General features: G+C 36.9%; 2 protein-coding genes across 6 annotated transcripts; both read left to right on the plus strand.

Moving 5' to 3' along the window:
- The first annotated feature begins 3028 nt into the window (after positions 1–3028).
- On the plus strand, positions 3029–6185 carry LOC117613919 (eukaryotic initiation factor 4A-11-like). The gene is made up of 5 exons (XM_034342535.1): positions 3029–3207; positions 3822–3891; positions 4030–4136; positions 4522–4952; positions 5252–6185. The coding sequence occupies exons 2-5, from the start codon at positions 3824–3826 to the stop codon at positions 5885–5887; spliced, it is 1242 nt and encodes a 413-aa protein (XP_034198426.1). The 5' UTR covers positions 3029–3207; positions 3822–3823; the 3' UTR covers positions 5888–6185.
- Positions 6186–6772: 587 nt separating this feature from the next.
- Positions 6773–10602, plus strand: LOC117615968. Of its 5 annotated transcripts, none has more exons than XM_034345159.1 (6): positions 8634–8647; positions 8825–9048; positions 9195–9386; positions 9481–9621; positions 9725–9991; positions 10091–10602. In XM_034345159.1, the coding sequence occupies exons 3-6, from the start codon at positions 9288–9290 to the stop codon at positions 10289–10291; spliced, it is 708 nt and encodes a 235-aa protein (XP_034201050.1). In that variant the 5' UTR covers positions 8634–8647; positions 8825–9048; positions 9195–9287; the 3' UTR covers positions 10292–10602. The 5 variants fall into 5 exon arrangements, 3 of the variants coding, with proteins under 3 accessions (XP_034201053.1, XP_034201050.1, XP_034201052.1); XM_034345161.1 differs by having other exon boundaries at positions 9495–9621; XR_004584086.1 differs by lacking the exon at positions 8634–8647 and adding an exon at positions 6773–7327 and having other exon boundaries at positions 8801–9048; positions 9195–9621; positions 10091–10587.
- Positions 10603–17744: the final 7142 nt, after the last annotated feature.

Below are 17744 nucleotides of genomic sequence, written 5' to 3' on the forward strand. Positions count from 1 at the left end.
TATATTATATTATAACACGTGAAATAATGACATATTTAATTAGACTCGTCAAACATCATATGTTACTCAGGGCAAAAATACAAGAAAACAAGATGCAGAAGAGGATGAAGAAGAGGGAATGAAAGGAAAATAGAATACATAATCTTGCGTGTAAAGATAAGTACTTCTAATCACTTAAGCAATTAAATTATAGTTGTGTTTTTCCCTTATCATAAAATGAGCGGAAATTCAAACATAACACAGCTTCCAAATATTCGTGGAATGATTGTGGGTATTGGGCCAGCCAGGAAATTATCAAAAAAATCTACCCTTTTGCACGACCAGGAAAAGAGGACTTTTTTCCCCTTCTCCCTTTAGGCCCAATTTTCCAAACTTCTCAACTCTGTGAAAATTGGACCCAATATCAATTTATCGTTTGATTTAGGTCCAATAACTATTTTTTTATTTATTAAATTCAGGCTCAACAACTTCGGTCTTCATGGTGCGCTTGGTAGTTCTCGGATATGACGCACGTGTTAAGAACAAAAAGTAAAAACAACGCGACTATTACTATTTTAGAAAATAATAATAATTTAAAAATTGGCAAATTTTGTCGGCATAAGTTTATGTTGATGAACTTTTGTCGAGAGAGATTTTTTTGTTGTTTTAATTTTGAAAATATAAAATTAGCTTTTTTACTTTCTTTTTTTTTTACCAACTTCTTTAATTTAATATATGTAATTAAGTAATATAAATATATTAGTCTTTTTGAATTACTTTAATTAATAATTATATTTTAATTATTATTTTATTAGTGAATATTTAAATATATTAAAGATAATTAAATTTCTCTAGAGCCCAAGAGCAGTGCAATTATACTCTTTATATATATATATATATATATATATAGTGGGATCCTTTTTTTTCCCGATTTTCATTTATCGATAAAAGTTGTTTAGAGCATTATCCATTACTATTAGGTCATTACTCGAGTCTCTATTGTCCCTTTTTTATTTTTTACTTTTTAGAGTTATTATCCGTATAAATATTTTAGCACTTTCACTTTCACGTTTAATAATATATTAAACATGTAAGTACGTATTTTTCAATAATACATCCGTGTTCTACAAACGTCTTAAAGACTCGGTAAAGTTCACATTTTCTAAAAAGCTAACGTACAATCCTCATATTATATAGGTACGTACATACTTTTCATGTTTAATACAAGTATAAAAAATTTCAATAAAACACACAAAATTCAGGTATTATATACATAATTCTCACATATTATTGAATAAAAATAATTTATATTAAAAATGCAAATAATTTATGGCCGAACTTTTAAGTTGTAATGTGCCAAAATTTTGCCGAATAAAACATGTACATATTTTATTTTTATTTTTTCCCGTTCCGTATTTTACTCACTATGAATGAATGTGAGAGGCTAAGATTATTTCTTATTTGTTGTAACAAAAATGAAAGATAGTGATTTTGTAATCTCTTTGCCAACCAGAACAATAATTTCAAACAAATATTTATGGGTATAATAGTAAGAGAGGTGGTAGTATTCTTCACGTAAAGTTTATTTGAAAAGTGAAGCAATAATCAAGAATACTCCAACTTAGCATGCAATTCTCTACGACAAATAATGTGTGCAGTAACAAAATTTAGTATTACTCAAGAAAATGAGGTCGATCAAAGGCAGACATTCCCACACATACAGAAAAAAAAAAAGAAAAAAAAAAGAACTCTCTAATTGATTTATTGTGAAATTTCTCTCTTCGATATTTGTTTTGGATGTTGAAACTAGCAAATTAATATCTATAAATAGTATAGCCGAATGGCTATATTCGATTTTAATAAAAAAATAGTATAGCCCACCCGCTATACTTGGTTTTTTCCTAATTTGTTTTTAAAAATAGTACAGCTGCTTGGCTTTACTGTTTTGACACGCTGCACCTAGGCCCTGGGCGGGTCTTTTTTTATATGTATATATATAGTACTACCGCGCGGCTATGCCTGGTTTTTTTTAAAATCGTATAGCCACTAGGTTGTACTTGGTTTTATTAATGTTTCTTAAAAATTAGTATAGCCGCGAGGCCATTGACACGTGGGCCATTAATCACTAGGCGGGTCCTCTTTTGTATTTTTTATAAATAATATAGCCCCCCGACTGTACCTTTTTGACACGAGGCGCTGGGCGGGTCCTTTTTTTATATCTATAAATTGGCAAATTTCGTAGGCATAGACCTGTGCCGATGAACTTTTGTCGGGTGAGAAATTTTTTTTTTTTTTGGGTTTTAATTTTTAAAATATAAAATTAGTTTATTTACTTTTTTTTTTGCCAACTTCTTTAATTTAACATATGTAATTAAGTAATATCTTAGCCTTTTTAAATTACTTTAATTAGTAATTATATTTTAATTATTATTTCTTTAGTGAATATTTAAATATGTTAAAGATAATTAAATTTCTCGAGAGCCCAAGTGCCGCGTGGCTATACTCTTTATATATATAGTGGGATCCTTTTTTTTCCCTAATTTTCGTTTATCGATAAGAGTTGTTTAGAGCATTATCCATTACTATTAGGCCGTTACTCGAGTCTCTATTGTTCTCTTTTGATTTTTTACTTCTCCAGAGTTATTATCCGTATAAAGATTTTAGTACTTTCACGTTTAATAATGTATTATATATGTACGTATGTATTGTTCAATAATACATCCATGTTCTGCAAACATCTTAAAGATTCGATAAAGTTCATGTTTTTTAAAATTGATTTATTGTGAAATTTCTCTCTCTTCAGTATGTGCTTTGGATGTTGAAACTAGTAAATAAATATCTATAAATAGTATAGCCGCTCGGCTATACTCAATTTAAATATATTTTCTAAAAAATAGTACAGGAGAGACCCGAATTTTTAAATTTTTTTTAAAAATAGTATAGCCTCGGTTTTTTCCTAATTTTTTTTAAAAAAATGGTACAGCCGCTGGGCTTAAGGGCAAAATAGGAAACGCGAAAGATTGATCCATCGAAGAGCCCTCACATAATTTTGTACTCTTCACGTACGCGTTTTACTCCTCTCCAGTCTTACATTGTTGCCTTCCTCAACTCCTCCATCAAAAAAATTATAAAGAGATCCGAGGAGTTTGGGAAACCCTAACCCTAAACACAATCCACAGCCCGCTATCTAAACTTCCCACTTCGTCGAACTCTCACTGCCGCTTTCAGGTTCGCTCTCGTCTTTTGTTCGTTTATAATCTATTTAAGCTCTCGTTGAATGCATAAACATTTTCAAGCTGTGGTTAGCGATTTATTCGTTCTGGGCAGATCGATTACTTGTGGGGTTTTGTTTGGTTCCCGTGAAAGTTCTGAAAACAATGTCAAAAAGTTGTTCAAAACTTGAAATTGAAAGTCTTAATCTTTGGTTCATTGTGTGGTGACTTATTGCTTTTGTAATGCAGAAGTATTCTTGATTTGAATTTTGTAAACTGTGGTAACCAAATTTTTTATATATGTTTCTGATTTCAGTCTGATGAGTTTTTGATTGTATGAACTTAGTCATCTGGGTGAGGATACCATGATCTGGGCAGGAAAGGATTAAGCTTTTGATTTTCCAAGAGTCCCATAAAGAAAATCTCATAGAAAAAGTTGTTCACATAAAAATAGTCCAGATTGAGCGTTTTTGTTGTTGAAATAAATTATTGCATAAAAGATGCACCTTCATTTTTAAAATACTGGTTAACAGTTTGAATATCAGTTATAATCTTACTGCGTAAACCAAGATTACCTTAATTAGATGAATTATAATTATAAATGTGATATCTTTTGGTTGATATTTTCAGTTATGGCTGCTGTGGCACCGGAAGGATCCCAATTTGATGCTCGTCAGTATGATGCTAAAATGAGTGAGTTGTAAGTTTCATTTTTGCCCTCTCTCTGTCTCTCTTATAGTCTTCTTTGATTCACATATTCAGAATTTTGCATGTGGTGCATATTTGTATTGCCAATGATAAAGAAGTTAATCTTGTTTTAATTTACTGATGAGAGCAGACTTGGAGCTGATGGGCAAGAATTCTTCACATCATATGATGAGGTTCATGAGAGCTTTGATGCTATGGGATTGCAGGAGAACCTTCTTAGGGGCATTTATGCATATGGTAAATTAAATAATACTACACTTTTTTTTTTCTTTTTGACTTTTTGAAACTTGTTTCTGGGAAATTCTTGGCAAGGTGTGCCTGATCGGATGATTTTAGTTTCAAGCATTTTAGGAAGATTCAAGGTTATAACTCCATTTTGCATATAGAGTGTATTGAGGTTTTCTGACAATTTTGTTGTGCGTGTGGGTGTTTTTTTAGATAACAGAAAATGAAGAATTGGTGTAATAGTTTAGGTTGTGACTTTTAAGACCGTCACTTGAAGTAAAATCCTACACCATTTAATGTCTTTATATGCATGTTTGATGGTATATGCTCTGAATGTAAGTCATCCTTGTGGTAAACTGAAAATCTGATTTGCAGTCCAAACTTTTTTATTATAAAGGTTTTGAGAAGCCCTCTGCAATTCAGCAAAGGGGAATTGTTCCTTTCTGCAAGGGACTTGATGTGATTCAACAGGCACAGTCTGGAACTGGAAAAACTGCGACTTTCTGCTCTGGAATTCTGCAGCAGCTTGATTATGCCTTACCTGATTGCCAGGCATTGGTTCTTGCACCCACACGAGAACTTGCTCAACAGATTGAGAAGGTTATGCGAGCACTGGGGGACTATCTTGGTGTCAAGGTTCATGCTTGTGTTGGCGGGACCAGTGTTCGTGAAGATCAACGCATTCTCTCCAGTGGGGTCCATGTCGTTGTTGGTACACCTGGTCGTGTATTTGACATGTTACGGAGACAGTCTCTTCGTCCAGATTACATTAAGATGTTTGTCTTAGATGAAGCAGATGAAATGCTTTCACGAGGTTTCAAGGATCAGGTCCAGAATTTCATTTTTATATTTATTATTTTTTTCTTCAGTAGCTGATACTTCTTACTACAAAAAATGAGTTTCGTGATGCTCACTGTTACCTGGGTTGGGCATTCAATTATGTGACTTGTGTTTGTAGTGCTTTCTGTAATTCTGTTTTAGCATAAGTTGAATGTTTGGCCTTCTATGCTGTATTTGCAACTTCTACATTTAGAGATAAGTTTGAAGGAATTCAAAGTTTCCGTTTAGTTTACATTCTATTTGGTCTAGTGGTTTATTGTACTAACAACCTCGGTTCATTTTTTCAGATCTATGACATTTTCCAGCTGCTGCCATCGAAAATTCAGGTGGGGGTTTTCTCTGCTACAATGCCACCGGAGGCCCTTGACATCACTAGGAAGTTCATGAATAAACCTGTGAGGATTTTGGTGAAACGTGATGAGCTCACACTTGAGGGTATCAAGCAATTCCATGTCAATGTTGATAAAGAGGAATGGAAACTTGAGACACTTTGTGATCTTTATGAGACCTTGGCAATTACTCAGAGTGTCATCTTTGTGAACACCAGGCGCAAAGTTGATTGGCTTACTGACAAGATGCGCAGCCGCGATCACACAGTCTCTGCCACCCATGGAGACATGGACCAAAACACAAGAGACATTATCATGAGAGAGTTTCGGTCTGGTTCTTCTCGTGTGCTCATAACAACTGATCTCTTGGCCCGTGGTATTGATGTCCAGCAGGTCTCTTTAGTGATTAATTTTGATCTTCCAACACAACCGGAAAACTACCTCCACCGCATTGGTCGTAGTGGTCGTTTCGGGAGGAAGGGTGTTGCTATCAATTTTGTGACCAAGGATGACGAAAGGATGTTGTTTGACATCCAGAAGTTTTATAATGTTGTGATTGAGGAGCTGCCGGCAAATGTTGCTGATCTGCTTTAAATAAGGTTTTGCTTTGGTGCGGTAATTGGCTTCTAATTTGGAAGCCATATTTATTTTCTTCCTTGTAGGTGTAGGGGGCCATTATTTAGCATGGATCACTTGAATCTGGGGTATGGACCTGTGCATAAGAGACGGGCTTCCATTCCCATTTTTCAGGTGTGCAAAAACCACATGAAAATTTTGTTGCATTTCTTGTATTTCTAGTATGTGAGACAACTTGCAGCAGTAACTGTGTTTGGATTGATTTGTTTTAAGTTTGGTTCTGAGATGGAATATTATGTTTGGAGTCATGGAAGTTTCTCGTTTGGTTAAAGAAATGCAGATACTGCATTTGGGGATAACTTTTCAATAATCAAAGAGAAGAATAAGTTCTATCCTTGTTTCGACAAAAGTCCTCAGGAAAAAAGAATAAGAGAAACGAATATAAATTAAAAGATAAGGAAAGAAGAAAAGGATGACAGATGGTTTAGATTCCCTCATAACAAATTATTGTTGACAACCCTTGGGACGAAAGTGTTGCTAAAGACCTATGACCTCATGTGCATACTTGAGTTACAGACCTTTTTTAACGTGCTGTTAATTGTATCTTTTTCTATGACGACTTTGATAATAACCATTTTCATGTAAAGTGGAACTCACAATACAAATTTGAAATTACTTCCTAGCAAGACACATTCAAACTTGAATACAACCGTTGGATTGATAGAATGGTTTTTCTCAAAAAGAAAAAATAAATAAAGACCCTTTGTGGGCTCAAGAGCAAAAGTGTATCCTTTATAGTTTATGAAGACCTAAAAATTGTATTTTTATTGATAAATTAATCTTCTGTAGACAACATGATTCCCCACGAAACACGCCATCTAGAATCACTCGTAAGGTCAGGTCAGCCTTACTGCCCTAGAAATAAAAACTTCCAAAACAAAACATCACAAGCCAGAGCAAATTGAGCAATTTCTCGTGTGTTGGACCCCACACCTCTCTACTTCCTCGTTTTCTTCCTGGTCTGTCAAGATCGGTTGGCCTTGCAAAACAAACCCTTCAAACGGTTCTATACTCTCTGCCAAAATCCCATGGAAGACTACAGCAGATCAAAGTCATATGGCACTGGCAGTGGGACGATGCAGATGGAAAACTACTATGGACCTCCAAGACCACCCACTTCCTATGAGCTAAGGAGCTACAGTGTTTCTTATGCACAAACCCAGATGGCTAATAACAATAACAGGGACTTCAAGTTGAAGAAGGGAAAAATCACTTCTGGTTCGTCCTCAAAGTCTAATTGGGGTCTCATGGACCCTGAGTTGCAGAGGAAGAAGAGGGTTGCTAGCTACAAAATGTACTCTGTGGAGGGCAAGATGAAGGGCTCCTTCAGGAAAAGCTTCAGGTGGCTTAAAGATAAGTGCACCCAAGTGGTTTATGGATGGTGGTGATTGGGATTTGGTGGGTACTGTTTAGTTTTGCTCTATAATTATTTGTAAGTCTTGAGAGAAAGTCTTGAATTTTTGTGTCTTATGGAGTTATGGTTGTGTTCATAAAAAAAAAAAAAAAAACCATGAATTGGGTTGGTGCAAATAGACTGAATTGTAAATTGGGTAAAGTACTGTCACTGGTTTTAAATCAAGTTGTCTCCTTTCATAAGAATTCATGCTGGTTTCATTCAAAGCTCTAAGCTTTAAGGTTGTGCTCACTAAATTAGATATTGAGTTTGATTCTCTATTGATGTTCAAAAAAATTCCCTTCCTTTCCATATTTCAGCTTTTTTTGTAAGCTTTAATTTGCACCCTGTAATCTAAGAGGTGCTCTGGTCTGGATGCGCTCACTCATATCATAGTGTTAGAAATCTTCACCTATTCATCATTTTCTTGTAAATAGATTTGGTCACCAATATCATATATCTTAACCGAACTTTATCTTCCCCCAAATTGGTAAACTGAAATGGTTCTTCATACCACACCTATGTATCAGCATTGTAAACAGCAATCTTGTGTGATCACTGCACCCACTTCATGGCTGTTCATAATCTTTGGTGTCAATAGGTTGAGATGGTTTTATGAGCTAGATAGGCAGTGAATGGGGAACAGAGGGAAGCTTATAATTGGCTGGAATGTTGTAAGAAGCTATGCCAAATTTTAAGGAATTTCTAGCAACCCATGTGCTTGTAATTTCCATTACCATAAATATATGGGGCAACATTGGTGGAAGAACTGCTCTGCCCATCCATATTTTTTGTTTGTTTTCAACAGCACCAAAACCCCATTGTTAAATAACAGAGTTGGAAACATAATCTGAATTTTTTGAATTAGAAGTTAGTTAAATCATTTCACCCAGACAAAGCAAAACTATGTCTACGAAGTTTTTTGGTTTTTAATGTTCCCCTAAAAACAAAGACTGCAAACTCTATTTGCACTTGGAAGCAAGAGAACGTATCCATTTTTTTTTTTTTGGGGGTAACTTTTACTTGAATTATGCTCGGATGCTCAGACCAAATTGCTTATTTTTTTATGCTATGTCCATATTTTCTCAGCATTGACAATGCCACCCAAAGAAAAGTAAATTATTGAATAGGAATTCTTTAATAAGGGTTATGGAAGCAGTTGACTTACTTACTTTGCGTGGGGTGCAAGTGGATTTGGCTGAGTATATATAGCACAGTTCATATCTTTATATCAGCATCTGCATGCTAAGTCAGACTTCTAAAAATTCCCGGTCAAATTGTCTCATTCATTTGCAGTACCTGAATATCTGGTCTGGACATTGAAGGTAACAGCCAAATTGTTTCATATCCTTTTCTTTCTTCCTTTTTCGTAAGACATAGGCTTTTATAAACTTTTTGACATGTTGGTTATCAACTTCATCTTGAACTTACTAAAACCCAACGTTTTATGCATCCCATTAGTGTATAATGTGTTTCAGTTAAACCTTTTGTATGAACATCAGGCAAGGCCAACACTATGGAGGAATTGGAAGCTAATTGTATGCAAATGGCTCTGGTACTTGAATGCGAAGGAGACAACAATCGGTTGCAAGAAGTTGGTGAGCTTATAAAGGATGCCGCTGCTGAAGAGCTAAATCTTAAAGCCAGAATTGAAGAGGCTGAGAAGCTGCTTGCAAAGATCAGGCAACATAAGCTTTAGCTGGCTGAAGACATAGCGCAAAGGGTGGTATGTTAAAATGGTCTGCAATATGCACGAATATATGTGACTGCATTTCCTAATTCTTAGCTGCTGTGGTAGTCTCAACTTAAATTATCAAATAACATGATCATGAATGAAAATCTGAAACATCTTTTTGAAAACTATGTCAACAGTGTGATCGGAGATGTACCCTTCTTCCTCGGTTGGACTGCTTGATTAGTTATGGAAGGGACCTCGAATACTGCTTGACCCTGGAGAGGGAGAAAATGAATATATTGCAACTATTTCTGCTTCGTTTCGCAGACAAATCTAACCAAAGAAAACCAATTCAGCCCTGCTTGCCAGGAGAAGAGATAGCTAAACGTGTATATATTTTTTTTCTGATTGTTTCTTGATTATTTCTTTTTTCCTTTCCATTAAGCCTTTTTGAGTTTGTTAGAAATGTGGACATGGGTTCAGAAATTGAATTTCAGGATGGGACACGGAACCAAAAGTTTGGCTAAGGAAAAACAGCTTCTGAAACAGATCAATGTGAGCCAGAAGGAGGGTGTTTGTTTATTTTCCTCACTTGAAGAGGAATATCATATGCTTCCTGAATATGTAAGATTAAAAGTTAAAGTTTGCTTAGAGTTAGTCATTTAAACCCTGTACGTTTTCTTATTCTGTGGTTTTTTTCCCTTTTTCCTTTGGACGGTTGAAACAGTATTCGTGGTGGCATTACGAGAGATGGTATCAGACCAATCAGAGAAATATAGTTCAATACCGCCTAAGACAAATCCAACAACTTAAATGGCAAAGGGAAAGTTTGGCAGTTCTATTGCAAGGGCAATGGGATGAAGCTATTGCTAAAGCTAGTGGGAATGCTAATGCTAATGCCAATTCTGCTGCCAATGCTGCTGCCAATGCTATTGCCAAGGGAAAGATTTGGGATTCTTTGGGTTCAAAAAAGTCCTTACTGGAACAAATCAAAGTAATGCACAAAATTCTAACTCATCAAATAGAGTAGTGGAGTTTTAACACACAAAATTCTAATTATTATTATTATTTTTTCCTGTTATAATGTTTGCAGAATACTTGTAAGGCTATAGATGGATTAACTAAATTACTGTTGGCTGTGCGGCCAAAAATTAACCAAGTTGAGAATGAATTGAAGGCCGCTGGGAAAGATATAGAGACCTTGCAGAAAAAACTACCATGGATTGATCAGAGGAAAGATGAAGCACACCAATGCATTCACAAACTGAAAAAACAACAGAGTGAGGAGATATGATGAGTTAGTTTAGTTAAACACAGTCAGTGTGTTTAACAAGACTTGGCCACTTGGCAGTCAGTCAGCAAGACCTTGCAAGTTGAGGAACTCCACCCACCTAATACCAAACCACATATTCATTACCACAACAAGAAAATGAGATGGCAATTAGCTCTTTCGTCAAAGCAAGAGGGAGATGCCAATCCGCTCACCTTATTTATGAAAAATTATTATGTGTTCGTACCACCAAGTGACATGCAAATTATTGATGTGCATTAATGTAGATTTTAGTGCAAAGTAAAATCATTTTAGTGTATTGAAAATTATGTGTTTTTTTTTTTTTTTGGTATCACTGAACATGAGAAATTTGAATTTAAGATCTCTTTTGTGTATTTCTAAAAGAGATCTTGTATTTCTAAAAGAGATCTTTTATTCAACTCATTTTTTCTTTTAGATAATAGCAAGATCTCTTTTGTGTATTATTATTTCTTATCGTGTTTCAAACGGCATGTAGCTATGCCTGTGTATGCAATGCAGACTGCTAAGTTGCCTATGAGTACTTGCGAGGATTTGGACAAGCTTAATAGGAATTTCTTTTGGGGTGGAACTGATGCAAAGCACAAGGTTCATCTCTGTCAGTGGGATTTGGTCTGCAGGCCTAAGAATAAGGGTGGTCTAGGCCTCAAGGTTTCTGCCAATCTGAATCAAGCTCTGCTTGCTAAGATTGGTTGGAGAATTCATAACAATGATCAGGGATTATGGGTCAAGATGTTTGAAGCTAAGTATTTAAAAGGCCAGTCCATTCTTAATCCTTCCCTTCTGTGTAAGAAGGATAGCTCTTCTACTTGGAAAGGTATTATGTATGGTGCCCAGCTTCTTAGACAAGGTATGAGTTGGAGGCTTGGTCGGGGTGATAAGGCTTTGTTTTGGAAGGATCACTGGCTCCATGAGGGTCCTTTGCTACACCATGAAGGTGTGCTAAATGCTGTTGAGCAGGATTGTACTGTGGATAGTTTTTTTAAAAACAGATGGTGGGATATTGATAAATTGAGAGGTGTTGTGACTGAAGAAATTGTACAAAGGATTATTAATTTTCCTATTGGAGCTGGGAGTAATTTGCAGGATACCCAGATTTGGAGTGCCACCTCAGATGGGATGTTTTCTGTTAAATCTGCCTATGGTCTTTTTTTCAGGAATTATGGGAGGTCTCACCTTGGTTTGGACATCCTCTGGAAACTTAGGATTCCTCCTAAGCTAAAAATCTTCTTTTGGCTTGTTTTGCATGGGAGAATTTTGACAAATGAACTACGCGCTAGATGGCAGTTAACTAGTGACCCAGCCTGTAGTTTTTGTGATGGGTTTTCAGAGTCTATTGTGCATCTCTTGCGCGATTGTCCTAGGCCAAAGAGGTTTGGAGGGTTGTTGGCTTGCCAAGAAAAGTTTCTGCCCTTTCTCATGCTGATGTTATGCCTTGGCTCTAGGTAATCTTGGTGCTAAGGCTTTTTGGGGGGCTGACATCCCGTGGCACATTGTGTTTGTTTTTACTTGCTGGTTTATCTGGAAGTGGAGGAACCATATGATTTTTGCTGAGCAGAAGGAGTTGCCTAATTGTCCTCAGAAGATTATTCAATTTGCTGTGAATGATTGGCTTTATTCTATCAATTGTGTTATGGCCAATTCTACTAAAATTCAGGTGGAGCTTGCTTGGGTGCATCCTGGGATTGGAGCTTTTAAATTAAACGTGGATGGTACTTGTAAGCCTTGGTCTGGGGCAATTGGTGCTGGGGGTGTTATCCGTGATTCCATGGGAGATTGGATTGGTGGTTTTTCTGTGAATTTGGGGACTGGTCAGATTTTGGAAGCTGAGCTATGGGGGCTGTTTTTTGGTTTGCAGCTTGCTGTAGCACGTGGGATCTCTAATCTTGTGATTGATATGGATTCAGCTCTTGTTGTGCATCTCATGAAGAGTCCTGATACTTTTGGTGGCCACCCTCTTGCTGGTCTGTTAGCTAGTTGCTGGGATTTTATAAAGCTGATCCGTGATTGTGATCTTCAGCATGTTTATCGTGAGCAGAACTGCTTGGCTGACTGTTTGGCTAATGCTAGCTATAATCTGGACTTAGGCGTGTGTTGGTTTGACTCTATGCCTCTTTGGGCTGAAGCTGCTTTGGTTATGGATAGGATTGGGGTCTCTAGATCCCGTTTTGTTCCTGTTGTGTAGGTTCTGTTTGGGGTCTTTTTTCCCCCCTGTGTCATCCAAAAAAAAAAATTCTTCATCCTCTCTATTTCAAGCTCAAGGCAATCTTTTGGCCTTTCTTCGTTCTTCCATTCATTTTCGTCTTTACTGTTCAGATGATGCAGAGTTGCTGCCTGAATAACTATATCTACGAAGTTTTTTGGTTTTTAGTGTTCCCCCCTAAAACCAAAAACTGCAAACTCTATTTGCACTTGGAAGCAAGAGAACGCATCCGTTTTCTCCTTTTAGAAAACTTTTACTTGAATTATGCTCTGACCAAATTTTGCTTATTCTATAATGCCACGTCCGTTTTCTCGGCTTTGACAATGCCACCAAGAAAAGTATATTTATTTTGTCAAGTTTTTCCATGTAGGTCTTTTTTTTTTTGGGGAGAAATGGAATTCATTTATAGAATCAAAGTAGCTCATATAAAACGACATTAAATAGTGGCCTCGTTAAAACATTTCTAAGTGACAAACCTCAAGGTAGAAAATAGTACCACACATGTCATATACTAACAAAAGATTCTGAAACAGTCACGCAGGACCAATGATAAAGCAAGATAAAATAAAACAACAAACTGATAGATACACCTTCGACGAGAACACTACAACACAATCCAACTGTCAAAAGAGTCCTACTATGAAATCATAGTCTTTTGCACAGCCATAAGATAGTGAGAACATCCGACAAAGACAAAGAACACAATACGCCAAGAAGAAAGAAAACAACCACTAAGCACATCATCTCCAGCCACCTCTAATAGCAATTAGCGATGAAAGAAGAGAACTCTACAAGGAGCAACACAAAGAATAGACTAACTGCAAACAGGCCAGGAAAGAAAATAAATATAAAAAAAGCCCCTAAGCATGCCATATCATTTCAATACTGATAATAGCATACCATCTCCAGCCACCTCCAATAGCAATTGGTGATGAAAGAATAGAAATCTGCAAGGAGTAACACAAAGAAGAGACTAACTGCAAACAGGTTAGGAAAGAAAATAAATATAAAAAAAAACCCCTAAGCATGCCGAATCATTTCAACACTGACAAAGAAACCTTCTCTGAAAACATAGTCCTTGAGACAGGCGGAGAATCAAAAATCAGTTAAGGGGAGAACAAAGAAAACACTACGCAACAATAACAAAACTGGCCTAGCCACTTAACCTGAACACCATAATCATGCATAAGAGCATTCGTCGGATGCCAAGCCCACAAATGCTCCAAGAACACATTAAGGAAGGCATCCAGGAGACTCTATTGGGCTAGTCTCCATATGTTTGTCAAGAAGGACACCAACATCACCCGGATTTGTAGTTCCCATTGTAGAGTAACCAGCCAAAGCCGTAAAGATGGGTGTATGTGTCTTTTTGTTCCAGCAACCTGACGAATGGGCCTGGGCTGCTATAAGAGAAAAAGAAACGAAATTCCCCCAGTGCCTGAGTTCATGAACCAGGCTCCCAAAAGAGTTTTTGAAAAGTTTGCTGAAACTTTAGAAAAACACTTTTAGGTTCTTTTCACCAATAGCCAAATGAACATAACAAATTGATGAGTGACTTAGCTTAAGGAGCTTGTGGCATGGGAGCTAAGTTTTACAAGTTTAGCAAATTGAGAGAGAGAGAGAGAGAGAGAGAGAGAAGCCTGAATTTCTTACAGAAAGCAAAGGTTTAAAATGGGGAAGAGGAAAATTAGGAAGATTTCTATTTTAAGAAGAGAGAAAAACAATGGAAGAATAAGATAGGGTGTCTTGAGTAAATTTTCAGTTGCTTGACAAAGCTTGGTCACGCTCTGGATGAATTTTGCTGGGTAGAGGGAGCTCCCTTTTATAGGCATTTAGAACCCTAATTCTATTGATAATCCATTCCCACTTTTCTTTTGCTTCTTTCCATTCACCCTTTTGGTGAAATTTCTTTAACCATAGATTCTGAGTTACAGGCTCTTTGGGGTTCCAAGGTTTTTGTGTGGCTGGACCTCTCCTATGAGGGTGAGGCGCCACCTGCTTTCTTCCTTGGTTTTCAAAACAGAGCTCACAGAGGAAAAGAGAATGGGTGGAGTCGTTTGTCTAATGGGTGCTCCTTTCACACATATGGATTTCCTTTGGTCCCTGCCATAGCTCTTCGTTGACTATTTTGGAGTTTTGACAAGGGTGGAATACGATGCTAGATTTTTTACAATGAGTTGGGCTGGGCTTTGTTCACAGTATTGGGTTATTGGTATTCTATTTCCAGCATCCAGTGGGTTTTCATCAAGTTGCTAGAAATAGTCCTTTTGTTTTATTTTGGGCATTTTACTGATGTGGGTTTGTCCAAGTGTTGCAACATAATACTAAATGTTCTCCTAAGGCATTGGATCACTTTTTTCCCTCTCTCATGCTAACCTATGTGTTTGGGCCCGAGGAATGGGCTTGAGTTTTAGGGCTCCCAAGTGGCCTAAAACCTTCATTCCTCAAACCCTTAATAGGCCCTATGAGCGCTTGTTTCCGTCTATATCACAACCTTCTCAGCAAGCCCCAAGTAATTAAGTGACTTGGGCCCACTTAAACTTGTAGCATAGCTTGGTATTAAAATAACGGTCCTTCACATGGCATTGCGTGTTTATTTAGCATGCTTGTGCTTGAACTTCATCGTGTTACTATAAGCTATGATTGGGCCGCATAACGTTGAATATATTAGTAAGCGGGAATTTATAGAGTTTGTGCTTTTTTGGCCCTTTTGCTCATGCTTGCTTGGCGTGACTCGTGACCTATGGCTTGCACAGGTGCATCCTACAAATCCTCTTATGTCCCAATTAGGCTCATTTTGCGATCAATTATTTGTGCTGGGCTAAGAATAAATTCGGGCCCAACCCTTGAATTTTTGGGTCTCAACAATAGGTAAAAGGATGGTACCCAACAACCCTACTTGCCAAAAACCTGGCCTAATACTGTGAAAATGAGGATCAAGGCTATAGACCCTAGGTGAAGAGCCACCCACACTAAATCTTTGGACAGTGACCGTCTTTGTTAAATTTCAGAAAGACGGGCCAGTTACCCACTACTAGCAACATTGATATTGTCCATAACTTAACCACTTACAAAGCCCAATAGGTGTGAGATTGTATCACAAAAGGCATTGATGATATTAGTAGTGGAACCATTCATTATATATTGTATTTTATTTAGTCAAGTTTCCGATGTGGGACTTATATTCTTCAACACGCCCCTTTACGTGGGACAACCACATAGTGGACCACACGTGGAGCTAAGTCCACATCAGAGTCAATCATTTAAGCCCAACACGTGAACACCACATATTGGGTAAAGGATAAGAGTATGGTTAAACATTCAAGCCCAACATGTGAAGACAACATATTGGGTAAGGGTAAAGGCCCAATTTAGGCCAAGTCAATCAACCCTTTCTGATACCATGTTAAATTTTAAAGAGACGGGGCAGCGGCCCACTATTAGCAACAAAGATATTGTCCCCAACTTAACCACTTACAAAGACCAGCAGGTGTGGCGTTTTATCACAAAATGTCTTGGTGATATTAGTAGTGAAACCATTTATTATTTTATTTAGTCAAGTTTCCGATGTGGGACTTATATTCTTCAACAGTCTTCTCCTCAAGGTAAGGCCTGAGATCGCAGGACGGACAATTTGTTGGGGGGAGGGGGGGTGAGGAAAGCCACCTCCATCGTGACCATCGACCCTCATGAAGCAGCTTGCACCATGATCATTATTGACTTGGAGACTGTCCGCACAATAGCAGGAGCATACCCGCCGAAACCACTATACCAAGGCAACCACCATTGATGCTGATGCACCTAGGAGAAAGAGAACGACGAACCCAATGCCCAGAATTTGAGAGAGACAACAATGAGGCCAGCACCCCAGAGTCGAAGAGAAGAGTGACAGCATTGACTTGACGTGAAAGAAAAAAGGCAACGATTCGACCCGGAAGAAAAGTGACTCGACGTGGTCAAGGCAAGGAGGGCGACAACGGTGGCTGAACGTGGATGAAAACGAGTGTGGTTAGGTCGAGGAAGGGATGACGACTTAACGTGAAAAACCTAAACCTAATATTTGACGCACGGCTCTCCTCGAGTAGCGAGAAAGCGACCAATTCATTCTTATGTGTTTTCCGATGTGAGTTTTTATATTCTTCAACAAATATTAGGTTTAAATCCAATGGCGGAACCATAAATTTATTTAGGGCATGGCTAAATTTTTTTTTTTTTCTTGGCTTCTTTTATAATATAATATATAATAGTTCAAATTGTCAAGATTTTTTTTTTTGGTAGGGGGCTAAAGTTTGAAAACAACATAACTAAACGCGAACGAGGCCTATAAACTAGTTAAATTTGGAAATTCTTTTTCCAAATATTAACACAAAGAAGTACAAACAAACAAAAAAAAAAAAACACAAATCAGTAGAACTAAAAATTGGAGCCACTGTTCATTAAAAAAAATGAAGCCAATTATTTAGCAAACAAACAACAAATGAGTAAAGATAAAAAATAAAAATAAAAAATTGATAAATAAGGTGAGGTAATACCTTAGATTGCATGCCGATTGGGAAAGATTCAGAAATTGATATCATTGATTTAATGATGTTCTATATATTTTAATATTGTATTTGAATTTGACTAACGACAAACAATAATGGAGCAGTGAAAAAAGTGTAAGTTGTGCTATTTTAATGTTTTACTTTTCCCTTTTCAATCTTTTTGTAAGTTATGTTTGGATGGTCTTGTCCCTTTCTGTGGGCTGGAAAAAAAAAAAAAAGGTTCTATGTTTAGCAAACAAACAACAACAAATGAGTAACGATAAAAAAACTTGAGAAATAAGGTGAGGTAATACCTTACTGCATGCAGATTGGGGAAGATTCAGAGCTTGGTATCATTGATTTAATGATGTTCTAATATATTAATGTTGTATTTGAGTTTGACTAACGACAAACTATAATGGAGCAGTCAAAAAAGTGTAAGTTGTGCTATTTTAATGTTTTACTTTTCCTTTTTCAATCTTTTTATAAGTTATGTTTGGATGGTCTAGTCCCTTTCTGTGGGCTGGAAAAAAAAAAAAAAGCTATGTGTTAGGGGTGGGCATCAAGAATGAAAAACCAGAACATCGAGCAGCACCGAATGGAAAAAAAACCCAAAAAAATGGTTTTAAATAAAAAGTCAAAAAACCAGTACCGAACCAGCTCAAACCGATTTCACACCTAATAAAACTACATCAGATCGGACTGGACCGAA

This window comes from Prunus dulcis, chromosome 1 (assembly GCF_902201215.1).
Source record: "Prunus dulcis chromosome 1, ALMONDv2, whole genome shotgun sequence".
In the NCBI taxonomy this organism is placed as follows: Eukaryota; Viridiplantae; Streptophyta; class Magnoliopsida; order Rosales; family Rosaceae; genus Prunus; species Prunus dulcis.